Source organism: Heptranchias perlo, chromosome 6 (genome assembly GCF_035084215.1).
Source record: "Heptranchias perlo isolate sHepPer1 chromosome 6, sHepPer1.hap1, whole genome shotgun sequence".
NCBI classification, from domain to species: Eukaryota; Metazoa; Chordata; class Chondrichthyes; order Hexanchiformes; family Hexanchidae; genus Heptranchias; species Heptranchias perlo.
The window spans coordinates 52,801,369-52,827,214 of NC_090330.1; the positions used below are offsets into that span (position 1 = coordinate 52,801,369).

The 25,846-nt window shown below is 43.8% G+C and overlaps 1 protein-coding gene across 1 annotated transcript in view; it reads right to left on the reverse strand.

The window, feature by feature from the left end:
* The window catches only part of LOC137322995 (NADP-dependent malic enzyme-like), a 191,425-nt gene that overhangs the window by 45,512 nt on the left and 120,067 nt on the right, over positions 1 to 25,846 (reverse strand). The window contains exon 7 of the mRNA XM_067986317.1: positions 11,864 to 11,967. Coding sequence (XP_067842418.1) covers positions 11,864 to 11,967 — 104 coding nt within the window. The remainder of the gene's footprint in view (positions 1 to 11,863; positions 11,968 to 25,846) is intronic.

Genomic DNA, 25,846 nt, shown 5'->3' on the forward strand with positions numbered 1-25,846 from the left:
CCGAGCGATGGATGTCTAGGCCAGTTGTACATCAGGTACACTCAAATTTACACCCATTAGACTTGAGGGAGTGAAGATGGAGGGAGTGTCCCGAGCGAAGGCCAGGACTGAGAGACAGTGATAGATTTGCTGGGAACAAGATCATCAGGGATAGAAGTGAGAGCTCGGTTAAGCAAATTGACAGTGGCAGAGGGCTGTAGCAAGTGGCAGACCAAAGTGGGTGCGTTTGGGAATTTGAGCACCAGGTTGTAAGGGTCCTGGGGGAGTGTTTTCTCTCCACAGTCAGATAGTGAGGGAATGTGGGTGGGTGGTAAGAGAGATGATGACGTCGTCAGATAGCAACGTCAGAGATTGAGATCATGGGTGAAAAGAGGCCACGAGATATGGTGAGGTCGAGAGGCATGCTAAAGTTATGGGTCATGAGGGGTTTATGTGAAGAGTGAAATTGAAAGTGAACAGGAAGGTGGTGAATTCAGAGGAGAGGAGCCTACGGAGTTTGAGGTGAAGATGGCAGGCACTGAGTTGCATTGCGATACAACAAAGGCTAATGAAAGATTGGAACATTGAAGAAAATAATAATTTTGTGCTCTTTATGATGAGGATGTCACTGTCGAGGAAATGGCAAACCTTTCCACCACCCCATTGGCTATGGATCAGCAGTACAGAACTGCCTATTTTTGGTACCAATTTGTACTCAGACAGGCCAAGAGAACAGTAAAGTTCTCTTGGCCTGTCTGAGTACAAATTGGTACCAAAAATAGGCAGTTCTGTACTGCTGATCCATAGCCAATAGAAGCTTATTTTACTTAAGATCCTTGTACCTGCCAGAGAATAAAACTGTTCATAATAACACAGTCATGAGTGGATTCAAACCTAGGTCCCAGAAATAAAAACAGCATTCCCTGGCCCACTGTCCTACACAGTTCCTCAAAAGTTATCTTTTCTGAGCTCCTTCAGTGGTTCGGCTGGTTAAGGCATTGGATAGCTGACTCATTCAGACCATGCTGCCCTAGATTGTGTTGAGTTAATTCATATTAGCCAGGATGCAATTGGGGCCCTACAATTCTCCTCAGAGTTGCCATGTTAGGCTGGTGAGGGAACAAAATGATTTTGAGTTCCTACTCCTGATTGCTATCCAGTTACTGGATATGGATAAGGACAGGATCACACTCAGCTGCAATGCCCCTTGTAATTTGTGGACACGCACTCTCTAGATTTATACATAAAGCATGGTTACTTGGCCAATATATCAATGCCATCAGGAGAGGAGGGAAGAAAACCAGCCTACAGAAGGAAGGAAATCAATACAGATTTTCTGATTTGTCCATATTTAATACTAACATTTGGTTTAGGTGCAGAACTTCAATCTTATAACCATTCATCTCCCACTGCCCTACTCTATACCATTTACATTATAAAATGCTGAAAATTTACAATGTAGAAACAATCACAGCATATTTGTAAGATTTTTTAAAACTATCACCTATATCTTTTTATTTTATATTAGGACCTTGTTAAAAAAATGTAGCAAGAACAGTCAAAAATATTTTTAGATTTGTTCAAATAAGTTTCTTCTATACAAATGTGTACAAAATAAAATTTGGCACTATTTTGTATATTTAAAATGTTAGTTTAGATTTTTAGTATGTGACAAAAGATTAAAAAATGGATTGTTTAGTAGATTTTACCACACTCATTGTCTTGGTATTAATTTTTGTGGGAGTTATAAGACTTGCTACTTACTCCAGCTTTCCTTCCTGTGGAATTCAGTGGTCAACTGGGAGGACCTGTCGTACATGACTTTGGATAGGGCAACTTTGGTGCTGTGAGCAGGGTAGAAGCCGAACTGTAGGGTTTCAAACAGGGCATTACGGGAAAGATGGGCACGTGGCTGGGAGGCGACGACCTTATCAGGCACCTTAGCGAGGAAAGAGAGTTGGAAATGGGATGGCAATTGTTGGGGGAGTCATAACAACAGTTAGAATGAAGGGAGGCATTGATTGGACAGAATTGGAGTGGGTGGACAAATAGGAAGCATTATTCTTTAGTACTGAGACAACCAAGTCCACAGCTTTGTTGATGCATTCACATCAGAGCTCTTTTCTAGAAGGATAGAAAGCTCTTTCTGGTTACTCTTTAACTTTGAAATCATATTTGATCCATGGTAAATGGTAAAGATGGGTAGAAAACTGATGGAAAAAAAACTTCCATTTATAAAGTATCTTATCACATCTCTCAGAAACATCACAAAGAAATTCATAAAAATCAATTACTTTGAAATGTAGTCACTGCTGCTATGTAGAAGAACACAGCTGGCATTTTGCACTCAGTAAGGCCTCAAAAACAGCAGTGAAATGAATGACTAGTTAATCGTTTTTGATTGTGTTGGTTGACGGTAGAATGTTGGCCAGGACACCAGGAAAACTATTGTTTCCCCTCAAACAGTGCCAGAAAATCTTCAATGTCTATCTGAACCGGCGGACAGGGCCTCAGTTTTAACATTTCATCTGTAGGTCATCGTCTCAGACAATGGAGCAGATCCACAGTACCTCATGGCAGGAAGGCAGACAAGCAGACAGGCAGAAAATTTACATAGGGGGTTAAATTGGTTAACCCCCAAAACCAGGCACAGATATTGCGATCTGTGATTAACCCGTGCCCGGTGCTTCCTGCACAGGCAGGACTGAGGACTTACCTTCAAGCAGCATTAAAAACTAGGCCTGACACGAGGATTCAAGGAAATGTGCACTTTCCATATCTCTTAAATGCAGGCTGTCCGTTAAGAAATCTCTTAAAGGTAGCCGGTACCTGTTATTTGCTAAAAATAACAGTCTGCTGTCTGTACAGAGATCAGACATTGCACACGTAAAACACAGATACAGGTCCCGTCCGTATGTTTGCAAACTGATGAGTTATGATAAAACAATGAATAAAGGTCGCGCATTACCGAAATCCCACATCCTCCAATCTGCATGTCAGACCTCACCAATTTGCCAATCTGAGTTGGTACCATCCCGGCATGCACCAAGGTACTTTGCTGATGCACAAGAGGCCTTGGTGCAAGAGCACAATCTGTAACCTTATGGCCCGGCATATTCCTCACTCTACCATTACCAACAAGCCAGGGGATCAACCCTGGTTCAATGAGGAGTGTATAAGAGCATGCCAGGAGCAGCACCAAGCGTACCTAAAAATGAGGTGCCAACCTGGTGAAGCTACAACTCAGGACTACATGCATGCTAAACAGCGGAAGCAACATGCTATTGACAGAGCTAAGCGATTCCACAACCAACAGATCAGATCAAAGCTCTGCAGTCGTGCCACATCCAGTCACGAATGGTGGTGGACAATTAATAAACTAACGTGAGGAGGAGGCTCTGTAAACATCCCCATCCTCAATGATGGCGAAGTCCAGCACGTGAGTGCAAAAGACAAGGCTGAAGCGTTTGCAACCATCTTCAGCCAGAAGTGCCAAGTGGATGATCCATCTCGGCCTCCTCCCGATATCCCCACCATCACAGAAGCCAGTCTTCAGCCAATTCGATTCACTCCACGTGATATCAAGAAACGGCTGAGTGCATTGGATACAGCAAAGACTATGGACCCCGACAACATCCTGGCTGTAATGCTGAAGACTTGTGCTCCAGAACTAGCTGCACCTCTAGCCAAGATGTTCCAGTACAGCTACAACACTGGCATCTACCCGACAATGTGGAAAATTGCCCAGGTATGTCCTGTCCATAAAAAGTAGGACAAATCCAATCCGGCCAATTACCGCCCCATCAGTCTACTCTCAATCATCAGCAAAGTGATGGAAGGTGTCGTCGACAGTGCTATCAAGCAGCACTTACTCACCAATAACCTGCTCACCGATGCTCAGTTTGGGTTCTGCCTGGACCACTCGACTCCAGACCTCATTACAGCCTTGGTCCAAACATGGACAAAAGAGCTGAATTCCAGAGGTGTGGTGAGAGTGACTGCCCTTGACATCAAGGCAGCATTTGACCGAGTGTGGCACCAAGGAACCCTAGTAAAATTGAAGTCAGTGGGAATCAGGAGGAAAACTCTCCAGTGGCTGGAGTCGTACCTAGCACAAAGGAAGATGGTAGTGGTTGGTGAAGGTCAATCATCTCAGCCCCGGGACATTACTGCAGGACAGTGTTCTAGGCCCAACCATCTTCAGCTGCTTCATCAATGACCTTTCCTCTATCATAAGGTCAGAAATGGGGATGTTCGCTCACGATTGCACAGTGTTCAGTTCCATTTGCAACCCCTCAAATAATGAAGCAGTCCGAGCCCACATGCTGCAATACCTGGACAAGATCCAAGCTTGGGCTGATAAGTGGCAAGTAACATTCGCGCCAGACAAGTGCCAGGCAATGACCATCTCCAACAAGAGAGAGTCTAGCCACCTCCCCTTGACATTCAACGGCATTATCATCGCCGAATCCCCCACCATCAACATCCTGGGGGTCACCATTGACCAGAAACTTAACTGGAACAGCCATATAAATACTGTGGCTACGAGAGCAGGTCAGAGGCTGGGTATTCTGCGGCGAGTGACTCACCTCCTGACTCCCCAAAGCCTTTCCATCAACTACAAGGCACAAGTCAGGAGTGTGATGGAATACTCTCCACTTGCCTGGATGAGTGCAGCTCCAACAACACTCAAGAAACTTGACACCATCCAGGACAAAGCAGCCTGCTTGATTGGCACCCCATCCACCACCCTAAACATTCACTCCCTTCACCACCGGCGCACTGTGGCTGCAGTGTGCACCATCCACAGGATGCACTGCAGCAACGCGCCAAGGCTTCTTCGACAGCACCTCCCAAACCTGCGACCTCTACCACCTAGAAGAACAAGAGCAGCAGGCACATGGGAACAACACCACCTGCACGTTCCCCTCCAAGTCACACACCATCCCGACTTGGAAATATATCGTCGTTCCTTCATCGTCACTGGGTCAAATAACTCCCTTCCTAACAGCACTGTGGGAGAACCTTTACCACACGGACTGCAGTGGTTCAAGAAGGCGGCTCACCATCACCTTCTCAAGGGCAATTAGGGATGGACAATAAATGTTGGCCTTGCCAGCGACGCCCACATCCCATGAACGAATAAAAAAAAAATGGACAGAAGGAGGGCCATCCTATATCTGCGAAGGGCGGTGGGGGGGAAAGCAAGAGGCCCTCCAGGCATATGCCCAAAAGGCAGTGGGAGGCAGTGGGGGACAAAGTCAATGCCAGGCACATAGCACTACAAACATGGATGCAGTGCAGGAAGAAGTTCAATGCTTTGACACGGGTGGTCAAGGTGAGTGAGGTCAACTGTCAAGTGGCACCTCCTGCACCACTAGCCGCATCCACTGCTCCATGAACTACACCCTCCATCACCCACACACCAACAAACTCTTTCCATCAGTACTCAACTCTGTCAATCAGATGCTTCCTCTCACCTTTACACATTACCACTGTTGCAAGCCGCCCACCCACAACTTACAGGCCACACACACTGGCAGCTATTCAACCATGACAGGCACATCACCCAGATACATATCCTGCTTGCTTGCAGGAGAAGGTGGTGCATAACAGGAGGCAGCAAGTGGCATTTAGCCCCTCGAGCCTGTTCCACATTTAACGAGATCATGGTGGACCTGTGACCTAACTCCATATACCCGTCTTTGCCCCATATCCATTAATATCCTTGGTTCCCAGAAATCTATCAATCTCAGATTTAGAATTCACAATTGAGCTAGCCTCAACTGCCATTTGTACAAGAGCGTTCCAAACTTCTACAACCCTTTGCGTGTAGAACCTTTTCCTAACTTCACTCCTGCACGTCCTGGCTCTAAATGTTAGGCTATGTCCCCGCGTCCTAGTATTCAAGTATAGGAGACCTCCAAAAACAGTTACAAATGCATCGGCAGCCAAAAGCAATACTCCAGCAACTAACCTGTAATTCCTGCATGGTCCCTTTAAATAGCGCTAGTCAGTGGGATCCTCCAGGCTGTCTACGACACGTTCAGATGGTCGTGGTTAAGAGTTGAGCATTAGACACCATTTTGGAACTTATCACTCTAAATCAGCGTTGCACACTGATTGTATCCATTTTCTCCTTACTTTACATGCTGCTGGCGTTTGTTACTTGTGCATGTGCTAATACCTATGTCAAGACGGCATCCGCCGCGTGTCATGCTGGAAATGTGCTTGCGCAGCCTAGACGCCTTGGCACTTCAAGAGGCTGCGTAGCGCCGAAACAGCAGGCGCTACATGGCCCAATTTCTAGCTCGTAATGTCTTATTACATCTTTCTAAAATATCTCAAGTGCTTCACACACGATGAATTATGTTGAATGCATTATTGTTATGTGAGCAGTTGTGAGCTTTCTACATATAATAAACATGTAATTAACAAAGAGACTATCAATGTCATTATGGCCCCTAATCATGTGATTTATTGATTTACTTACAACATAATATGCCTTTCAAGTATTTTTCTTTTGAGAACACATTAGTCACCTACATTTTACAACATTCATTGACTAGTACTCTCACCAGAATTTTGGTGCTTTACACAGAGGTGGAATGTGAATAAAATGCCTCTAACCAACATCTTACGTAAAATGAAGCTGCCATAATTTGATGGCTTTAAAAGAACATTTTAAAATGCATGAACCCTGGGTGAGTAACATGGATTTTCCAAACCTCAGTCATTAGGGCAATCTACTTACTTTTCTTTCTATTTTTGAATAATATTTTATATTTCAGTATTGCTTGATTAGACAGAATTGAACAGAGTGAGCCAAGTAGGTTTCATATTAGGCATAAAACTATTCAATAACCTGAATACATGTTTTCTTCACTTTGCTCCACACCTTTATGCAATTTGATGAAGTATGGGATTTGGGTTTTGTTGCTGTTGAAAATTCATTATGTTACACAACACAAAAGGAATTGATCTGTCAAAGATTGAGGCCAACTAGTTCTTTTTTGGAGTTACTCCATTTAACTCCTTTGCTTTGATTATAAGCCAGGATCCCAAATAAGGTACTTGATAATGTAATTACTCTTGCAGATCATACTTCAATATTGCTTAAAGTTCTGGGAAGGTCCAATGTTCAATCTCTTGAGTCAGATACACATGTCAGTTCTAGATTTCTTTTTGTTCTAACAGCAGATCATTCTCTTGTTTCAGTGGCCAAAAAGCAGTTTTCTTTTTTTTATTCCTCTCAAGGGAACAAAGTTGATAATATTATGATTCATGAATCAAGAGAATACAAAAGAACAAAGCTCGGTCTGTTAAGATTAATATTCCCAGAGAAAAGTAAAAGTGCTACTTTGTGCATTTTGGTGACACAATGCAACCTGATTCACAGTCTATCAGGGCTCAGCCTAGGTGTCGGTACCCCTATGCCCACTAACTTCTAGCCAACATGTTATTTGAAATTTCAGAAATATAATGATAATAAACACAATTGCAATATTTCTGCAATTTTAAAGATTTCTGGACTAATCAGAGAAGGTCCAGCAAATTTAATGAGTGTAGGAAACTCTGGGGGTATTCTTTTAAAATTCACAATTAAATTTCTTTGTATATTATTTTAACACGATCATTAACCCCTTTATTTAAAAATAAACAGGTCAATAACTGTGTTAAAATAGTGTGAAAAGGAATTTTACACAATCATTTTTCCCAACGTGCTACCAGAGAAAATTAAAACCTAATGAGCATTGCAATATCTTGTTCAAAATAAATGCCAAGGATTGGATGCATCAACACCAAACTTCCACAGAATTACACCCATCCAAACATATTCCATATCAAGCCAGAGGATTCAGATGTATACCACCACTGCATATCAGTAGCTTGATGGAATTAATCATCCTTACACAGGGACTCAGGCTGCAAAGGAATCTGCCCAATTCAGTCCCTCAGATCAACAACTTGCATTTATATAACGTATTTAAAGTAGAAAAATGTCCCAAAGCGCTTCACAGTCGCATAAATCAAAAAATGGACATTGAGCCAAAGGGTTATTGGGAGGGGTGACCAAAAACTTGGTCAAAGTGGTGAGTTGTAAGGAGAGTTCCAAAAGAGGTGAGGGAGATGAAGAGGTGGAGGGAAATAGCTAGTTAATTCTAGAGCATGGGGCCAACGGTATGCAAAAGGTGTGGGGGGAGGGGGGGGGGTGCACAAGCCAGAGTTGGAGGAAGGTAGAGTTTGGAGCGGTTGTAGTGTTGAAAAAGGTTAGAGAGAGAGAGAGAGGGAGGGGTGAGGTCATGAAGAGATTTAAGCACAATGATGAGAATTTAAAAGAGGCACTGGGGCACCGAAAGGACTGGGTGATTGGTACAGGCTAGGATATGGGCAACAGAATTTTGAATGAGCTGAAGTTTACTGAGGGCGAAGGAAGGGAGGCCCACCAGCAGAGCATTGGAATAGGCTAGTCTGGAGGTGACAATGGCATGGATGAGAGTTTCAACAACAGATGGGCTGAGTTAGGGACAAAAGTGGGAAATATTAGAAGTGGAAGTAGGTGTTCTTTGCGATGGAGAGGAAATGGGTTGGAAGCTCAGCTCTGGGTTGAATAGGATGCCGAGGTTCTGAACAGTGTGGTTCAACCTGAGACAGTAGTCGGCGAGGGGGAATTGAATCGGTGGCAAGGGTACAGAGTTTGTGGTGGGGACCAAAGACACTGGCTTCAGTCTTTCCAACATTTAGCTTAAGGAAAATGTGGCTCATCCAAGGCTGGATGTCAGTCTGACAACACAGAGGCAGGGGAGAATCGAGAGAAGTAGTGGAGAGGTATAGTTGGGTATTGTCAGTACACATGTGGAAATTGACTCCATGGCCCCTATAATAACTCCAAGGTGGGAAGAGTGCAGGAGGAAGGATTTGTGGACGGGAAACCCAGAAGTATGGGTTTCCCGGAAGTCCTGACAATTTTGAGGTCAGGACATCTTTTAAATTTTCTCAAATCGGTTTCCAGCCTGCAGCCAGCCAGGTTGAGAGGCTGGCTGGCTGTCGGGCAGGAAGGGCTGCGGTAGCAGGCTGCAGCCAGGGATCTGAGGGGGGGGGTGGTCATGGGCCGTGGAGAACATCGGTGGGGGGGGGGGGGGCGGTGGGGGGTTGGGGTCTGATGTCAGGAGCAGATCGACATCAGGTATGGGGTGGGGGGGGGGGGGCGTCGGACATCAGGCATCCGATCATGGGACGGGGGAGTGTGGGTTGGCCGATCAAGAGGATAGAAGCAGGCAAGCTTGGTGGGTTGGGGGGAAGCACTCACTTCCCTTCAGCTACCGGGTTTCCCGAGGCCTAGAGAAACTCAGCCCCCGGGAGTTAAGTGGGAAACACAGGCTAAATTTGAGGCAAGCAGCCTCTTTAAAATATTTTAAGGACGGACCTGCCTCCGGAGAGGGTTAGTCGCCCATCTCCAAACTTGCCTCCGTTAAAACCGGAACTGGGCGTGTGGGAGGCAGGTTGGGATCGGGTTTCTGATTTTTAAAAATTTTTTAACCCTCCCTCCCATCTCCACCCCATCTGTCCTGGGGGGTTAAAATAATCCCCCATGTGTTTGGATAATGTCGCCAAGGAGCAGCATCTAGATGAGGAAGAGGAAGGTGACATGGAAAGAGAAGCCATTCCTGGCGATGCTCGAACTACAATCAGATAGCTAAGAGTGCAACCAAGTGAGGGCAGTCCCACTGAGTTGGGACAGCGGAGAAGAGGCATTGGAGGAAAATCGTGTAGTTGACGACAAAGGCTGCAGAGAAGACGAGGAGGGAAAAGGCACCATGGTTACAGTGAATGTAATTTGTAACTTTGGTTAGGGCCGTTTCGATGTTGTGGCAAGGGTGGAAAACTGATTGAAGGGTTTCAAAATGGAATTGTAGGAAAGATGGGCATGGATTTGGGACTTGAGAGGAAAGGGAGATTGGAGATAGAGAAGTAGCTTGACAGAGGGGTCAATGGTCGTTTTTTTTGAGGGTGGGGGTGATTATGGCAATTTTGAAAGGAAGGGGTACAGTTGGTGAGGAGAGGGAACCATTTCCAATGTCAACTATAATGGGGACCAGGAGGTGGGCCTCATGGTCAAGATGAGCTTGAAGAGGATATGAGGGGAGAAGCTAGAGAACAACATGGGTTCAGGGCTAAGGCAAGGGGGTTGAGGCAGAAGAGATGGTCTCAAATGATCAGCCACAGATGCATGGGCATTCTTTTGCTAAAATTTATTCACAGCTAGGATTTGTAGCAGGTGGCTTACAGCAACATTGGAGGAGGACTAACAGGGGGTCACGTGAAAGACCTTTGAACTGTAGGAGGTACATGGGTCAGGAACAAAATAAAACATTTTTCTTTCCAGGAAATTTAAGTACACAGTTACAAGAGAAAAACATTAAAATCAGTCTGTTCTGTCATCTTTCATTCATAATTCCTATGTGGTCCCTTGGCTGTGTTGCTTCCTAATGGGATTTCCAAACTTTGTGATAGAATGTTCTGCTGTGTGACTGCTGTAGTTGAAGACTGTGTCACTGGGTGACACATTCTTGATCCTGAACACCAACTCGGACAGCCACATTTGTTTTCCTCACTCCCAGGTCGGTATTTGCTTTAAAAAATACATATAATTTAATTTGATGTCACACTGCCCCTTATGGAGTACCTTTAGCCCCTGACTATTCCTCACTTCCTTTTCACCCACTGATAGATGAGACCTCTTCAGCCACTTGCTGGCCTCCAAATACCGCCACCTCCCTACTTCACCTGCTTCCGGCCTGCCACTGCCACAAGTTCTCCACTCCAATTGCTCACAGCCCTTCCATCACTCACTCGCAGGCCTCAGTGTTATTCAGCTACTTAATGAAGACAAGGAGAATCCCATGAAGACACTAGAACCAGTAGTTGAAATAATTTCAAGGATTCTTGGTACATTACCAGGACATGCTGTAAATTTTACCAAGATATCAGGCATGTAAAAAACACTCTCTGGGATCAATGAATGTTGAAAACCAAAAAATATTTAGAGTTTTAAAAAAATGCGACAAGGGCACAAGAGAAACATCAAAGCCTTGAAGCGGAGTAGAAAAGGGCCACAAGACTGTTCCTCAGTGTTAGAGACAAGTAATGAAGCACCCAGTCTCTGAGACAAATGAAAGGGGACCTCAGAGTTAGATAAGATATTAAATATACTAGAAATCATTAATCCTGAGCATTATCTCGGGCTAAACCACAATGGAGAGGCAGTGACTCCACTATCCCAGGTAAAGAAATAATGCTGAATGTCTACTGTGTTTTTACACATTCTTAGACTAGTAATAGGCTTCCATGGAAGGATGAGCCAGCTGGGATGAACAGCCTCCTTCATCTGTACTTACTTCTGTGATTCCTACAGCCGGTTAGTATGCAAGTAAATGAAGTGCTTAACTTTATAAATTTTAACAGAAGTTAAGGTATATGAAATTTATTGGGCAGATTTATATTTAAATAGGCCTCTTTTCAGAGTAAAGAGCTGCTCCAGAGACATTTCTGTCATTTTGCTGTGCAAACAAACTCTAGTTCATCAAACTTTACCCTGCTAATCCAAAGTTATATAATTTTTATCACATGCTAGTAAAAGTGATCTTTATAAATAAAACAGTCACCCAGGTTCATTCATCTTCTCAGATACTGGATTACGAGAACCTATTTGCTTTTTTGATGTTACACAATACACTTTAAATAAAATAACATATTTTGACATGACATCCCAATGGTCTGACACTATTATGTGCAATGGCAAGTTTGTTTAAACAGGAGCTGCCACTATAATATGAGTCACAGTTAATTTTCCATAAGGAAATAGTGGGTTACAACATCCTACCTGTCTACGACTGCTTGCATGAACTCATCAACCAATTCATCATACTCCTGCCCACGAACTCTCTTGTGTTTCAATCCAATATAAAGTGGGTCATTGAGGAGAGTCTGGAAAGGATTATTTTACCATTAGAGCTTTTGTTGCTTACCATTTTTTCTGTTGTGTTCTTCTCTTACAATTTTTTTTCCTTGTAATCAATTACTCCTTGAATTTTTATACTTTCTTTGATTTTTTTTAATGGAATGTTGACAAAATACATCTCCAAAGAAAGCATTAAAATACTAGGAGACTTTGTTGCAATATATGCCTAGATTTAGATTTCTTGTCAAAATGGCTACAAGTTAACATCTATTTAATTAACAACAAATAAATCGAAGACTTTTCTAAATTAGACCATGCATATTTCAATTTGGGTCTTACCAATGTCTGGAATGAAAGAACTAGAAAAAAATAATTAAAACAACATTATTTTTGGTTCTTTACCAGATTTAGAGGCATACTAAAAACATAATTAAAGATAATAAGAATAACATTCAAAATACCAAATAACCATTTGTTAGGGTTCAATAAAAGTCATTCTAGGTTAAGGAGTCTTTCATTTCTGCATGGTGAAATACAACAGCTGGTAGGTGAGGTAGATTGAATCGCAACAGTTTTCAGATGTGGCTGAAAACAGCATTGCTACAGAGGCTGGGAGAATTTTCAATATAAAATACTTCCCACAGTTAGGCAGTGTAGAAAAAAAAACTATAATTTTTTATGTAGATATGAACACATGATTATAGTGTTCAAAACTGCTTTCTAATTAATTCATGCTTACCATATATAATTGATCATGTGGTTAGCAGAGATCAATCACGTTCCACAACAGATTGAAAATTTAATCAAGCTTATATAACTAATCATTTAAAACTTGTAACAAGCAATTGAAATAAATGTAAACGCTTAAAAATAAAATCAATCCTTAATTAAAGTTGAAGGCTGAGGCAAGCTTAGGACTCAAATTTATGAGCAAGCCCAATCAGATGTGTCCACTGCAGTGCCTACTCAATTCCGAAAAGATGATTTTTTTCTTAACATTTCTCTGAACTCTTCAATAGAAGATGAACTAGGAGATTAACTCCCATCTGGAAAGAGATATTGTATTGCCATCTAACTTTCATTCTTGCCCACCCACGGCAGAGAGCTCCTAGTTTGGAGCTTTTCTCATCAAAGGGAGTCACCCTGGTGATATGATTGCCCAGGCCAATCAGCAAAAGGCTTGTGAAGCTCCGAAAGCTCTTAACCAATTAAGAGACAGCTCACTTTACTGAAAGAAGATTCAGAACAGTGGGTAGCCATGAGGGAAGTACTGCTTACAAGCTTGCTCTATATTAGTAATTTCCTAGTGATAAAGGAAAGAAGCAAATTAAAGATATCTTCTACTAGCAAAGAGACTTAATGTAACTGGAAGGGTGTGTGGAGGAGAGATAAAAAGTGCTTCCGGTCCCCATAACAATGTTTCTTTTCAAAGTGTGGCACCCTAAATCATATATTCTTCAATGTATTTCAACATCTTTTTTAACAATGTACTTTGTTTAAAAGCAACATACAGTAACTTACATCACTGCCAATTCTTTAAGGAAGATGGTGCAAGGCATTCCTCCTCCACCAACTCTCCTCCATCATCCAGCTCAGTGGTCCTTACACAGTTCCACTCTTACCTCAAGACAGCCAGCACATCTCCAGCAACTGCTTCTCTTGTTATCTCCACACAGGTACCTCTGGAATTACCAGAGGCACAATCCTTGGCCCCCTTCCTCTTCCTTATCTACATGTTCCCTCTTGGTGACATTATTTGGAGGCATGGGATCAGCTTCCATATGTATGTCGATGACACCCAACTCTATTTCTCCACTGCTTCCCTTGACCACATCTGCATGCTGTCAGATTGCTGATATTAAGTCATCGATAAGCCAAAATTTCCTTCAACTGAAGATTAGAAAAACCAAAGCTACAGTTTTCAGCTGTCATCATAAACTTCACTTTTCGGCCACTCACTTAGATTGAATCAGGAGGTGCAAAACTGAGTATCCCACTCAACCCAGAGCGGAGCTTCAAAATCCATATCCTACTAATCAACAAGACTACTTACTTTCACTGCTGCTGAAACTCTTAGCTACAGCTTCATCACCTCTAGACTTGATTTATCCAATACCCTTCTTGCTCACCTCATCTTCCACCTCCATAAACTCCAACTCCTGCACCCTGCTACACCCTAAGTCCCGCCAATTTGTGCACAGCAAGCTCCCACAAAAAGCAATGTAATTATGACCAAATAATCTGTGATTTTTTTTTTAAAGGTTTTGGTTGAGGGGTAAATATTGTCCAGGACATTGGGAGAACTTTCCTGCTCTTCTTTCAAATAGTGCCATTAGATCTTTTATGTCCACCTGAGGGGGCAGATGGGGCCTCGGTTTAACGTCTCATCCGAAGGACACTCCTTCAGTGCTGCACTGGAGTGTCAGCCTAGATTTTGTGCTCAGGTCCCTGGTGTGGGACTTGAACCCACAACCTTCTGACTCCAAGGTGAGAGTGCTACCAATGTGCCATGGCTGACTTCATTGGCGACAGAACCTTCAGCCGCCTAGGCCCTACTCTTTGGTACTCCTTTAAACATCCTCATTTGTCTCTCCACCTTATCTTTTCAACCAAGCTTTTGGTCTGCTCTCTTAATTCTCTTACTATGGGATTTGTTCCTTTCTTTTTTTTTATTCGTTCATGGGATGTGGGCGTCGCTGGCGAGGCCAGCATTTATTGCCCATCCCTAATTGTCCTTGAGAAGGTGGTGGTGAGCCGCCTTCTTGAACCCCCCCCTGTAAAGCCACTGGGAACTATTTGTATTTTAAAGGTGCTATATAAATGCAAGTTCTTGTTGTAGTAACCAGGGAATAGTGTTACTGGCACAGCCAACTTGACATTCAATTTGGCAGAAATGATAAAAATGGGAAAGTGAATATTAGGGAGATAATAACGGGGTTCAGAAAGGCAAGTAGTTATCGTCAAGGCAGCTGACTTTTGCATTCTTATTGCTACCTTCAGCAAGGACAAGACAATGGCTTAATTTTTACAGGGGCTCTGTCCGTGGATGGAGTACCATAGTAGATTAGCAGACAGTTGGTAACTTTACATCTGATGATGCGTAGTGCAGAAACTGAATACCCTAAAGGGGAAAATTCTTCCATTCCAGTGTTCCACTCTTGCTTTCATCACAAAAATATAAAATACCACCTGTCGTTGGCTTGGAACGGAAAACTGGAAGAGCTAGGTGTACAGTTCATTATAATGACATTGCATTCTAGTGACAATATATTTTGCAATGCATGACATCTTTTGAATCATTTTTCTGTTCATCCACAGCCTTCAGTGTTTCTCTATCGAGAGTAATCTTCCATTCATGATTGCCATATGTTGACCGTCCTAATCTTCCTCTCTTAACTGCCCCACATACGGCAGAAGAAACTATCCAGAGAATACCAACCTTGGGGTCTTGTTTTTCAAACTAGTGCCTCATTCCTTAAACCCCTTCTGCAAGATCTCAAATGCCATTGTTTGTAACATTGACCACAAATTTTGGCTGCTCCTCCTCCTTCCTCTGTTTTTCTACCTGTTCTATGATGTCCTTCACGCTAGCACTAAAGAGGCAACACACCGTGAAAAAAAGACTTGATACTTTTGACTACAGAATCCTTCATTACCACCACTCACCTACTGTTGTAGTCTACCCTGCCTCACACTCCTTGGGTAGTCCCTTGCTTCACAGTGCACCAATGCTGCTCAGGACTTCAGAGTCATTGTCCACTTCGTATTTGTTTAACACTACGGGGTATAAATTAGTCTTGGGCAGAAGCGCAAAACTGTCCCCAGCGAATCGGCATCTGTTATAAATTGGATAGCCAGGTGGTGAACATGAATTGATATAAATCACATGGATACAATTAACAGCAGCCCCTTTTGCACTCCGTCCAATTTTCTTTTCCATTGAAGTTAAGGCGAATTTATATCCCATGAGTTTATTTGACAGTTCTAGTAATGCAGGCGTTCCCTGTCTTTCTCTGGTGCCATTGCAGATCGGGAACCGCCTCTCTTTTACATTTTCCTGTGACCTGAACTGTTTAGCACTGTCTCTTGGGTGACCACACTCGAGTATAATCCAGAAGCCCCTCATTTTCTCTGATGCTGCAGAGTACAGCTAATTGCTCCTTTAGCATAGAAACCCTCTGTACCAGAGACTCAATTTTATGACACTTAGTGCAAGTGTGTTGCCCGTTGATATACTAAGGCTCCATAATGGCCCACATAATCGCCCTCCATACACCTACTTTCACCAACGTCAAGTCAAACTCATTTTACACAGTATTAACTTTTAGGAGAAAAATAATCATGTCTAATGGCACCTCAAGGCTGAGCTTCCTCTGCAGTTAAACTCTACACTCTACTGGCCTCTCGTGGTGTTGTCATTTGATCCATTCCGTTTCTAACACTACAGAAACTAAAGCCACAAGTGGCAAAATCTGGAGATGTCTTAAATGTAGAGGTACATTCAGAGAGATTGAATTTTCATTGTTTCAGATTCGTTTTGCTAGAGAGAATTTGTATGAAAAGTGTAGTGGATGGATCCCAAATTTTCCTGAAATCCATATGCAGTTTAAATCATTAGTGATTTTCCAACTGCTGAAGCGTCCAGAGCACTTATTGTTTGCAGCTCTGTTGGACAGATTTTCTGGCCGTGTAGAAGGTGGTATTTGTTGAACATTTGCTCATTACACGAGGGACTGCTTTATTTGAGAGGCCTTTTAAACTAAACTGCAAACGATTGCATAGATTTTATTGCATTGATTTTAACACAGTTTTCCAAAATGACTATCGCTCTGAACAAGTGCTCAAGTTTTCTTTTTTACAGTATCGTGACAGTTTTTCACTGTATCCACTGATGCTATTTGTGTAGTTGCAGTTGGATTTGTGTAACATATTCAAATACATTTAACATATGGTTACACATAGAAGAGGACTTGAGGCCCAGATCTCCTCCTCCTCCTCATTTTGGCAAAAAATATTTTTCTGCCTTTCCAAAGGCTGTATAGAGGAAAAGTGGGTAGCAAACAAATGCAGAGGTAGGAAACACAAACTGTGGGCAAGTGACGGAGTGATACTTGTATGGTGGCTGCTGGGTGAAATGGGTGTGGGAAAGGCTTCTCTGATTAGCATTTCAAGGTACCCTCCCCTGAAGACAGTAGCAGGATGTGGCAACCTGGGTCAAAGCTGTGTACAGTACCAACAGGATAACAAATGTGGAAAATGACAGAACTTAAAAATGTAACAAAGTAAGGCTACTCAGCAATATCATTTGTACAAGGCAGATGTCACAAAGTGTTGTTCATCAACCTGCTACATTTATTGCTGACCCTCAAGACTTCATTCTAGATCTTTCATTGCTTACCAAGCAAAATCGTGCTTCAAGTAGGACACACATTCAATGTGCAACTTACAAATGACACCTTTAGTGCAATGACATCTTAAAAATACTTCACATAGCAAGTTATTAAAGCCCAACCTCAATGCATGATATGGTCACTTTGCTTCACACAGAATGGACTGCAGGTAGGTAACAAGTTTGCCACTGAATATATTCCTTGAATTTATGACATCTCAAGAATACTACATGCACAACAATATGGCACCTAATAGAAAGGAACAGACCCAAAGTTGCAAACCCCTTTGGGAAGGTCTGGTAGAGTACAGAGGGATGAGGTGGTGAAATCGCAGGCTTTCAATCAAGCTTGTTTGTACTATAGTGGTCGTCTTATATCTTATCTCCCTTCTCAATTACACAGGCACACAAACAACTGCAAAAACATCACAAAATCTCACAATTAAAGCACTGTTTGATGGTGTCTCATGGAGGCAGCATTTTAAAACAATTTCTTTTAGGTTTCTGTAATTCCAATGGCACAGACCAAGGCAAGGGGGGTTCGCGGGTGGGTGAGATCACGTGGGGGTAGTGGGGTGAGGTCGCGCGCGGGGGGTGGGTGGGTGTGGTGAGGTGGGGGGGGGGAGAGAGCTATTGTGGGGGTTGGAAGGGGGAGGTAGAGACTGGGGGGGGGGGTTGGTTGGCGGTAGAAGAGAGACCACCCCGGGGGTGGGGTGGGGAAGAGAGATCGCAGGGGGGGAGGGGAGGGGAGAAGAGAGATCATGGGGGCAGGGGGTGTGGAGAAAGTAAATAAATCAGCAGATCATGGCAGGTTAGCTAGGGGGGCCTGAGCTCTGAGAAACCCAGTCTGCAGCTGTTAAGAGCATTTTTGGCCACCACTGAAAAGCCCTGAGAAATAACGCAATGTGTAACTGGCAAAAGATGACATTTTCCCATGGTCAGCAAGCCCGAATCCCTTTAGCAGGATACATCCAATAAAAAAAAAGGGACTCCTAAATTCCTTTGCTAATTGGAACCACAGGACTTTACTGCATGGGAGAAGGCCATTTGACCCATGATGTAAGCCAGCTCTTTACTAGATCAAAATAAAACTAATTCCACTGCCCTGCTCTCTTCCTCCTCTCGAGGGGCCGTATGGCCTACACCTATTTCTTATGTTCTTCCCAAAGCCCTGTACTTTCCTTTACTTCAAGTGTTTATCTACTCTACCTTTAAAAGATGCAATGGTCTCTGCCTCAACCATTCCCTGTGGCAAGCTTTCCATGTTTCAGGAACTCTGTATAAAATAAATTTATTCTAACCTCTCTCCTTCATCCTAGCGGCAGTTTCCAATTGACGACCCCTCGTCACTGACATTCCAACCAAAGGAAATTATCTTTATTCAACCCACCAAAACCCTTCATAATTTTAAAAGCCTCAAATCTCATGTTATCCTTCTTTGATACAGTAGAAGTTGTACCAGTTACTTTCATTTTGTTGAAAATAATCATTCCAGTCACATCTTTGTGAGTGTAAACCCTAACTGTTAAGGGAAGGATTGAGTACAGGATTGATAACTACTTGATAAATTAATTCTTCATGAACCAGCTGACTGGGTTTTCTCACTGTGGTGCTGGTTAGGAACGTAGGAACAAGAATAGGCCATTCAGCCTCTTGAGCCTTATCCGCCATTCAATTAGATCATGGCTGATCTGTAGCTTAACTCCATCTACCCACCTTGGTTCTGTAACCCTTAATACTCTTGCCTGACAAAAATCTAACTATCTCAATTTTGGTTATATTAGTTCCTTTTTCTACCTCTATATAGCTATCCTTTGGTCAGTCCTTCAGTGTGCGTGCGGCCATTCGTTCTGTCAGCTAAACTCAGCATCCAATCAGACAGTGGGAGAGGTGGTCCGAGCTCTGGCTTCCCCTTTCCTGCCATCTCTTCAGCTGACACTGGGTTTTGCTTAAAGCACAAACACATTAGCTTGAAGTTGTAGTGCTAAAAGATTCTACAGAAAAAATTTTAACAGCAGAAATTCACAGCAGGTGTTCCCAATAACTTCAACAAAAAAGATGAAAAGTAGTTATCTGTCACATACTACAATGGAATGCAATTTTCTACAATAGGTTTAGAGGCAAGTAAGACAAACCAGTAATACTACATTCTAGTGTAGTAGATACGTGACAACACTAAGTAGAACTCATTCTCTGATGATTGCTGCATCAACGTGTTTTACTAGATTAATATCACACTACAATCTGCTGTATGAAACAAACAGTACGATGGGTGTTTCTTGCTCACAGGAAATCTGACAACACAGTCCAAAGTGACACATGGAATTAAAGGAATCTATGAATTACATTTCATCTATTTTAAATGGGATTTTCAGTAATGAAACAAGTTACATTTGAAGAGAGAAGCAGTAGTCATAGAATCTTACATTGGAAATGTTAGAGTATCTGCCGCATCTGTAATTATGCTATTTATAAAAACAACCTAAATGTAGCTGACAATTCAGCATTTTTAATAGCCCAAGTTAGATTGGTGGTATGAACATAAGAATTAGGAGCAGGAGTAGGCCATATGGCTCCTCGAGCTTGCACCGCCATTCAATCAGATCATGGCTGATCTTTAACCTCAACTCCACTTTCCTCCCAATTCCCATATCCCTTGATTCCCCTAAAGTCCAAAAATCTGTCTATCTCAGCCTTGAATATACTCAATGACTCAGCTTCCACAGTCCTTTGGGGTAGAGAATTCCAAAGATTCACAACCCATTGAGCGAAGAAATTCCTCCTCACTCAGTCCTAAATGGCCGACCCCTTATTGAGACAATGCCCCCTAGTTCTGGACTCTCCAGCCATGGGAAACAATCTCTCAGCATCTACTCTGACAAGCCCCCTCAGAATCTTATATGTTTCAATGAGATCACCTCTCATTCTTCTAAATTCCAGAGAGTATAGGCCCATTTTACTCAATCTCTCCTCATAGGACAATCCTTTCATCCCAGGAATCAATCTAGTGGACCTTAGTTGGACCGCCTCTAAGGCAAGTATATCCTTCCTTAGATAAGGAGACCAAAACTGTACGCGGTACTACAGGTGTGGTCTCACCAAGGCCCTGTACAATTGTAGCAAGACTTCCTTACTCTTGTAATCTCCTTGCAATAAAGGCCAACATTCCATTTGCCTTCCTAATTGCATAGGCACATCACACATCTGCATACATTAGAATGGATATACAGAAATGTAATCTTAACTATCTAGCTACCCATGAAGCTTTTTTGCACTGCGAAAGACAGAAAAATCCAAACCACACCATCTACAAGCCCCAGAGTTATGCTGCTTTTATATTGATTTTCATCTGCAACTAGCAGCCAGATGAAAATAAAACTACAGGAAATTATTAGACTGGCAGGCAGTCTGAAAGACCTGATTTTCACTGGACGTTAGTGCCTACCACCAATCTAACTCGGGCTATTAAAAGTGTTGAATCGCAGCTACATGATGTGCAACGGTTTTCAGAACAACTCCGGGTGACACACATTACGTCATATCATCATACACACTTCCCCCATGATGATATCATAACATAATGTGCTGATAATAGTCTAGAACATTTTCCACAGATCATCTGTTGGTGATATTATGAAGCAATTACTTTGTGCATACTCGATAGCCAATTTGTTAAATGCATACTGTGCATCTATAACCCCTAGAATGTACGTTATACACTGTCCAGTAGACCTGATTTAAGTTAATATATTCAGTATTTCAGATGAATTACTCTACTCTCGTTGTAGGTTCTGTTAAAGTGAAGAATTTTTCCTCATGTTAAATAACCCAACAACAGATACCAACTTTAGTGATTGATTGCTGGTGTACTTTACGCTCAAAAGGAATAAATTTGAGCTCAATACAAATTCATATAAAATGGAAGAATATGTGTGTGCACAAAACTGAAAAATAAATTAACTTTGGCAAAAATGTTACCATGGTAGTTGTATGATATTTCTCAAAGTGCTTGCTATCAGATTGAAATTATGATCTATTATTCCTATGAATCTGGCCAGAAAAACTCAACTCAACTCCCTGGAAGCTATTAACTCACCATGTGTTAAGGAAAGCACGTGGCCCCTGAAAAGTTATGATGACTCAAGCTGCATTCAGTCCAGTAAACCCCAGAGCTGTGATCTGGGAAAGCTAGTTCATTTATTAAAATGAAATCTAATATCCTCATCTTTTAAAATGAAAAACTTAACCCAAATAGTGCTAGCATTTATTCTTCTCAATAATTTAATGGGCCAGAATTTTCTCAATCCGACTTACTCCAAGAAGACCCTGAAATTTATGCCAGTTTCTACACCAATCTTGCCAAAGGCAACTAATGCCAGCTGGGCCAACTACTGGGCTCAGTGAAAGAAACCAAACCCACATTACAAGAGTGAATATTACTGGAAGGTGTTGGAATGTGCTAATCACCCTGCCCAATGTCTCAAACTGATATGGATAACAGTTTTATGGTTAACCCATTTCCCTTTGGGAGACCCAATTAAACTACCAACCACCCTTTGTTTCAGCGGCACCAAGTTTTTTGCCATCAAGTCAGAAAGGTATACTGGAATTGTGGCAATTAGCCATTCGTATCCTGAATGTTAATTGCTAAATCCATACTATAACTTAAACCAAAATATCTTTTCCGGGTCAACTAAGCAAAAATCTTAAGAAATTACACTGCCTGCTTGCCTTTCCCATGTATCTTGTGTTTTACCTTCAGAAGGGAGCAAGACATGTTTCTTTTGTGGGGAATAAATCATGTAGAGAGAAAATGATCTTAAGGAAAATAGAGAAAGCAGTGAAGTCCATCAAATTTCATTCATTTGAAACGATACTGCATCAAAGTAATTGAAAAATGTAACCTATTTTGTTACAACTCAAACCGAAACCCCCCTCATGACTCCAAGGGCTCGATTTTCCAGTGAAGTAGCGGGTGCGTTGGGGGCAGGGGGCTCCAAAAATCGCAGAAATCTCGCATGCGGAAGTCCCATTGGCAATTAAAGCCGGCGGGATGATAGTTAAGAGACTTATTTAGATACTTGAAGTACTTAATTTTGTCCACATTAAGGCAGGGGTCCGATTTTTTAACATCCTCAGTGTGTTTTCCGTGCTGTGGGAAACACTCCATGTTCTACCAGACATGCTTCAGCCAGCAGCAAATGCATGTTTGACAGACGGGGTTAAAAGTTTCACACAAACTTTTGGCTGGGAGATCTTTGTGTTTTCACTGAAAATTCTTACTTTCCACTCACATTTCTTCTGTTCACACATATTTAACAACTTTCGGACCCCCTCAAACTCACACCGTCAGGATGGGGGGGGGGGGGGGGGCGCACCAAAGCTGCATTCACCACTACATCCGAGGAGGAGCAACATTACCAGCCTCGCCAGGCACGCCATGCACTTCCGCCACTTGCAGCTCCACAACACAGTGCTGCACCACAGGCACCTGCACAAGAGCACCGAGGGCAACAACAGAGAGAGCGACGTCGCAGGAGGCACTACCCTCACAACAGGGTCTACAGACCGAGGCTCAGCTCCCTGGACCTCTCTGAGGAGCAGTGCACACGGAGGCTCAGAGTCAGTCGCCAGGTAATCGCAGGCATCTGCAGCCTCCTTCATGCCGAGCTGCTCCCGGCTGAGCCGAGCGGCATCTCATCACCCGTCACTGTCAAAGTCACCAATGCCCTCAACTTCTTCACCTCCGGATCATTCCAGGGTGCCACCAGGGGCATCGCCGGGGTCTCTCAGTCGTCTGCATACAAGTGCATAAGGCAAGTCACCGATGGCTTGCTTCGCAGGGCCTCACAGTATGTCAACTTCCCCATGGACGAACTCAGCCAGACGGAGAGGGCAGTGGGATTCCACTCTGTGGCTGGCTTCCCACGGGTGCAATCGATTGCACCCATAAAGCAATAAGAGCACCTCCACACGAGCCAGGACTGTTTATCAACAGGAAGAGGCAACACTCCATCAACACTCAGCTCGTTTGCGACCACCGCAAAAGATTCCTTCACGTGTGCGCCAGATTCCCTGGCAGCTGCCACGATTCCTTTATTCTGAGGGAATCTAACATCCCGCCCCTCTTCCACACACCTTTAAGGGCTGGCTCCTCGGAGGCCAGGGATACCCCCGCACACGTGGCGCATGACACCTCTGAGGAACCTCATCACCAAGCAACAGCGTCAATATAATGACAGCCACCTCGTCACCAGGCCAACTAGAGAGGAGGCAGCATTGCGGGCCCTGGTTGAGAAGGGGGCAACAGGTGAGACATGGGAACGCCTTGAATGGCGTCCCCATTTCCATGTCCCCTTTCGCCATCATCCCTCCCTTCGCCATCATCCCTCCCCTGGTCCAGGCCCACATCACTCCTACCACCCTGCTGGAGAACAGTGTGGTGGACATGTGTGATGCATTGGAAGGCCACTTCTAAGGTATCTGTGAGCCTGGTTAAGGCGGAAGAATGTTGTTCACCCAGAGTCCAAAGGGCCGTTGTCAGGGTCTGAATGGACTCAATTGTGAGCTGTGCTTGAAGCTCAAAGGAGGCTAGCCTTCTCTCCATCGCAGACATTCCCACACTTACCTGTGACACTATCTCAAACAGTTGCTCAAGTCCCTGTGACACTATCTCAGAGATTCCCTCACGTCCTTGTGCCACCATTCCACTGATGCAGGAGTTGGACTCCTCCATCCTCTGCGCGATTGTGGAGAGTGCGCGTGGCACCTGTTCCAGTACCTCGCAAATGTGCTGCTGTCCCTCGATCATTCTCCTTCTAAAGAATGGCCCCCGGGGTTCAGCATCTGTGTCCATCTGAGCGGAACCTGGAGAAGAGTGCTCCCACCGACGCGGACTCTCCACAGCTGCCCCTGGCACCAGTGTCTGCTCATGCTCACTTGTGTGTGGTGACTCACCAGGTGCCAACCCAACTAACTGAGTACTAGGACCCACCGAGGTGTGAGTATCTGCGCTGGTGGATGGCTCAATAAGATGTGACAGTGCACCCTCAGAGGCCGGCAGGTCCTCTGAGGAATCGCCCTCTGCTGTCACTGCGGTCGCTGAAGGCCCTGTAAGAGAACAGAAGGCAATATTAAGCATCATTGCAGATGTGTCATGTTGCGATGAGAATACTGAGGTGTTGAAGATGGCAAGGCATGTTAACATCAATTCATATTGTGTGTGCTGAATGTTAAAGTTATGTCACCAGACGTTTGTGGGGTACCAGTCTCACCGTCCCTGACGGACAGGCACTCGGGGGTGCGGCTGAGCTCCTGCGCCTCCTGCTCCGCGTCTGTGAGGACCACTACTTGTTGTGGCCCCCTCCAGTCCTCGCCCTCTCACGTGCATTTTGCGCTCTCTTCTCCTAGAAGGGGAGAAAAAACGGATGTCTCAGTGAATGATGGTGAAGTGGCCAACTGATATATGCGTTGGTTTGGGTGAGGCTGACTGTGAAAGAGGTGCATCAGAGAGTGAGTATAAGACAGAGCCATCACATTGGATGAGGATTGGGGTGAATTGTAGTGGTGGGGTGACTAGCGGGGAAGTGAGGAAGTGAAGGTAAGTTGAGGATGAGCCTTAAGTGGGTGTGAGGAGTGATGTGATAGAGTAGTCTTGGCAGTGCAGAATGAGTTGGGGTGGGGGGGGGGGGGGGGGGGGGTTGTTGGCAGTGATGTGCAACACGGAATGTAGGAGAATGAGTAAGTGTACTCACTTTGGCTGACCTAGTTAGGTCATTGAAATGCTTCCTGCACTGGATCCAGGTGCGGGAGATGTTGCTACTGCTGGTCACCTCATCTGCCACTTTGAGCCAGGCCTTCTTGGAGGTAGAGGCAGGCCACTTCCCTCCTCCTCCTCACCCCATCCATGTATGGAATCTTACAACATCAGGTTATAGTCCAACAGTTTTATTTGAAAATCACAAGCTATCGGAGGCTTTCTCCTTCGTCAGGTGAGTGTCGAGACTCATTGAAAATTACAACATATATAGTCACAGAACAATGCCTGGTGATTACAGACAATCTTTCCAACTGCCCGTTATCAAGGCCATCAAATTAATTGAATAGTGTTCAGACAGAGAAACCTTAGATACCCCAGACAACTGAATATACAAAAGCCAGAACCAAAGAAAGAGAGGGAGAGAGAGAGAGAGAGAAACATCCGAAAGGAAGAGAAAGAGAGAGAATGACCAGTTGTATTAAAAACAGATAACTTCTTTTTTTCCCTGCTGGTGGGGTTACGCGTAGCGCAACATGAACCCAAGATCCCGGTTGAGGCCGTCCTCATGGGTGCGGAACTTGGCTATCAATTTCTGCTTGACGATTTTGGGTTGTCTTGTGTCTCGAAGGCCGCCTTGGAGAACGCTTACCCGAAGATCGGTGGCTGAACGTCCTTGACTGCTGAAGTGTTCCCCGACTGGGAGCGAACCCTCCTGTCTGGCGATTGTTGCGCGGTGTCCGTTCATCCGTTGTCGCAG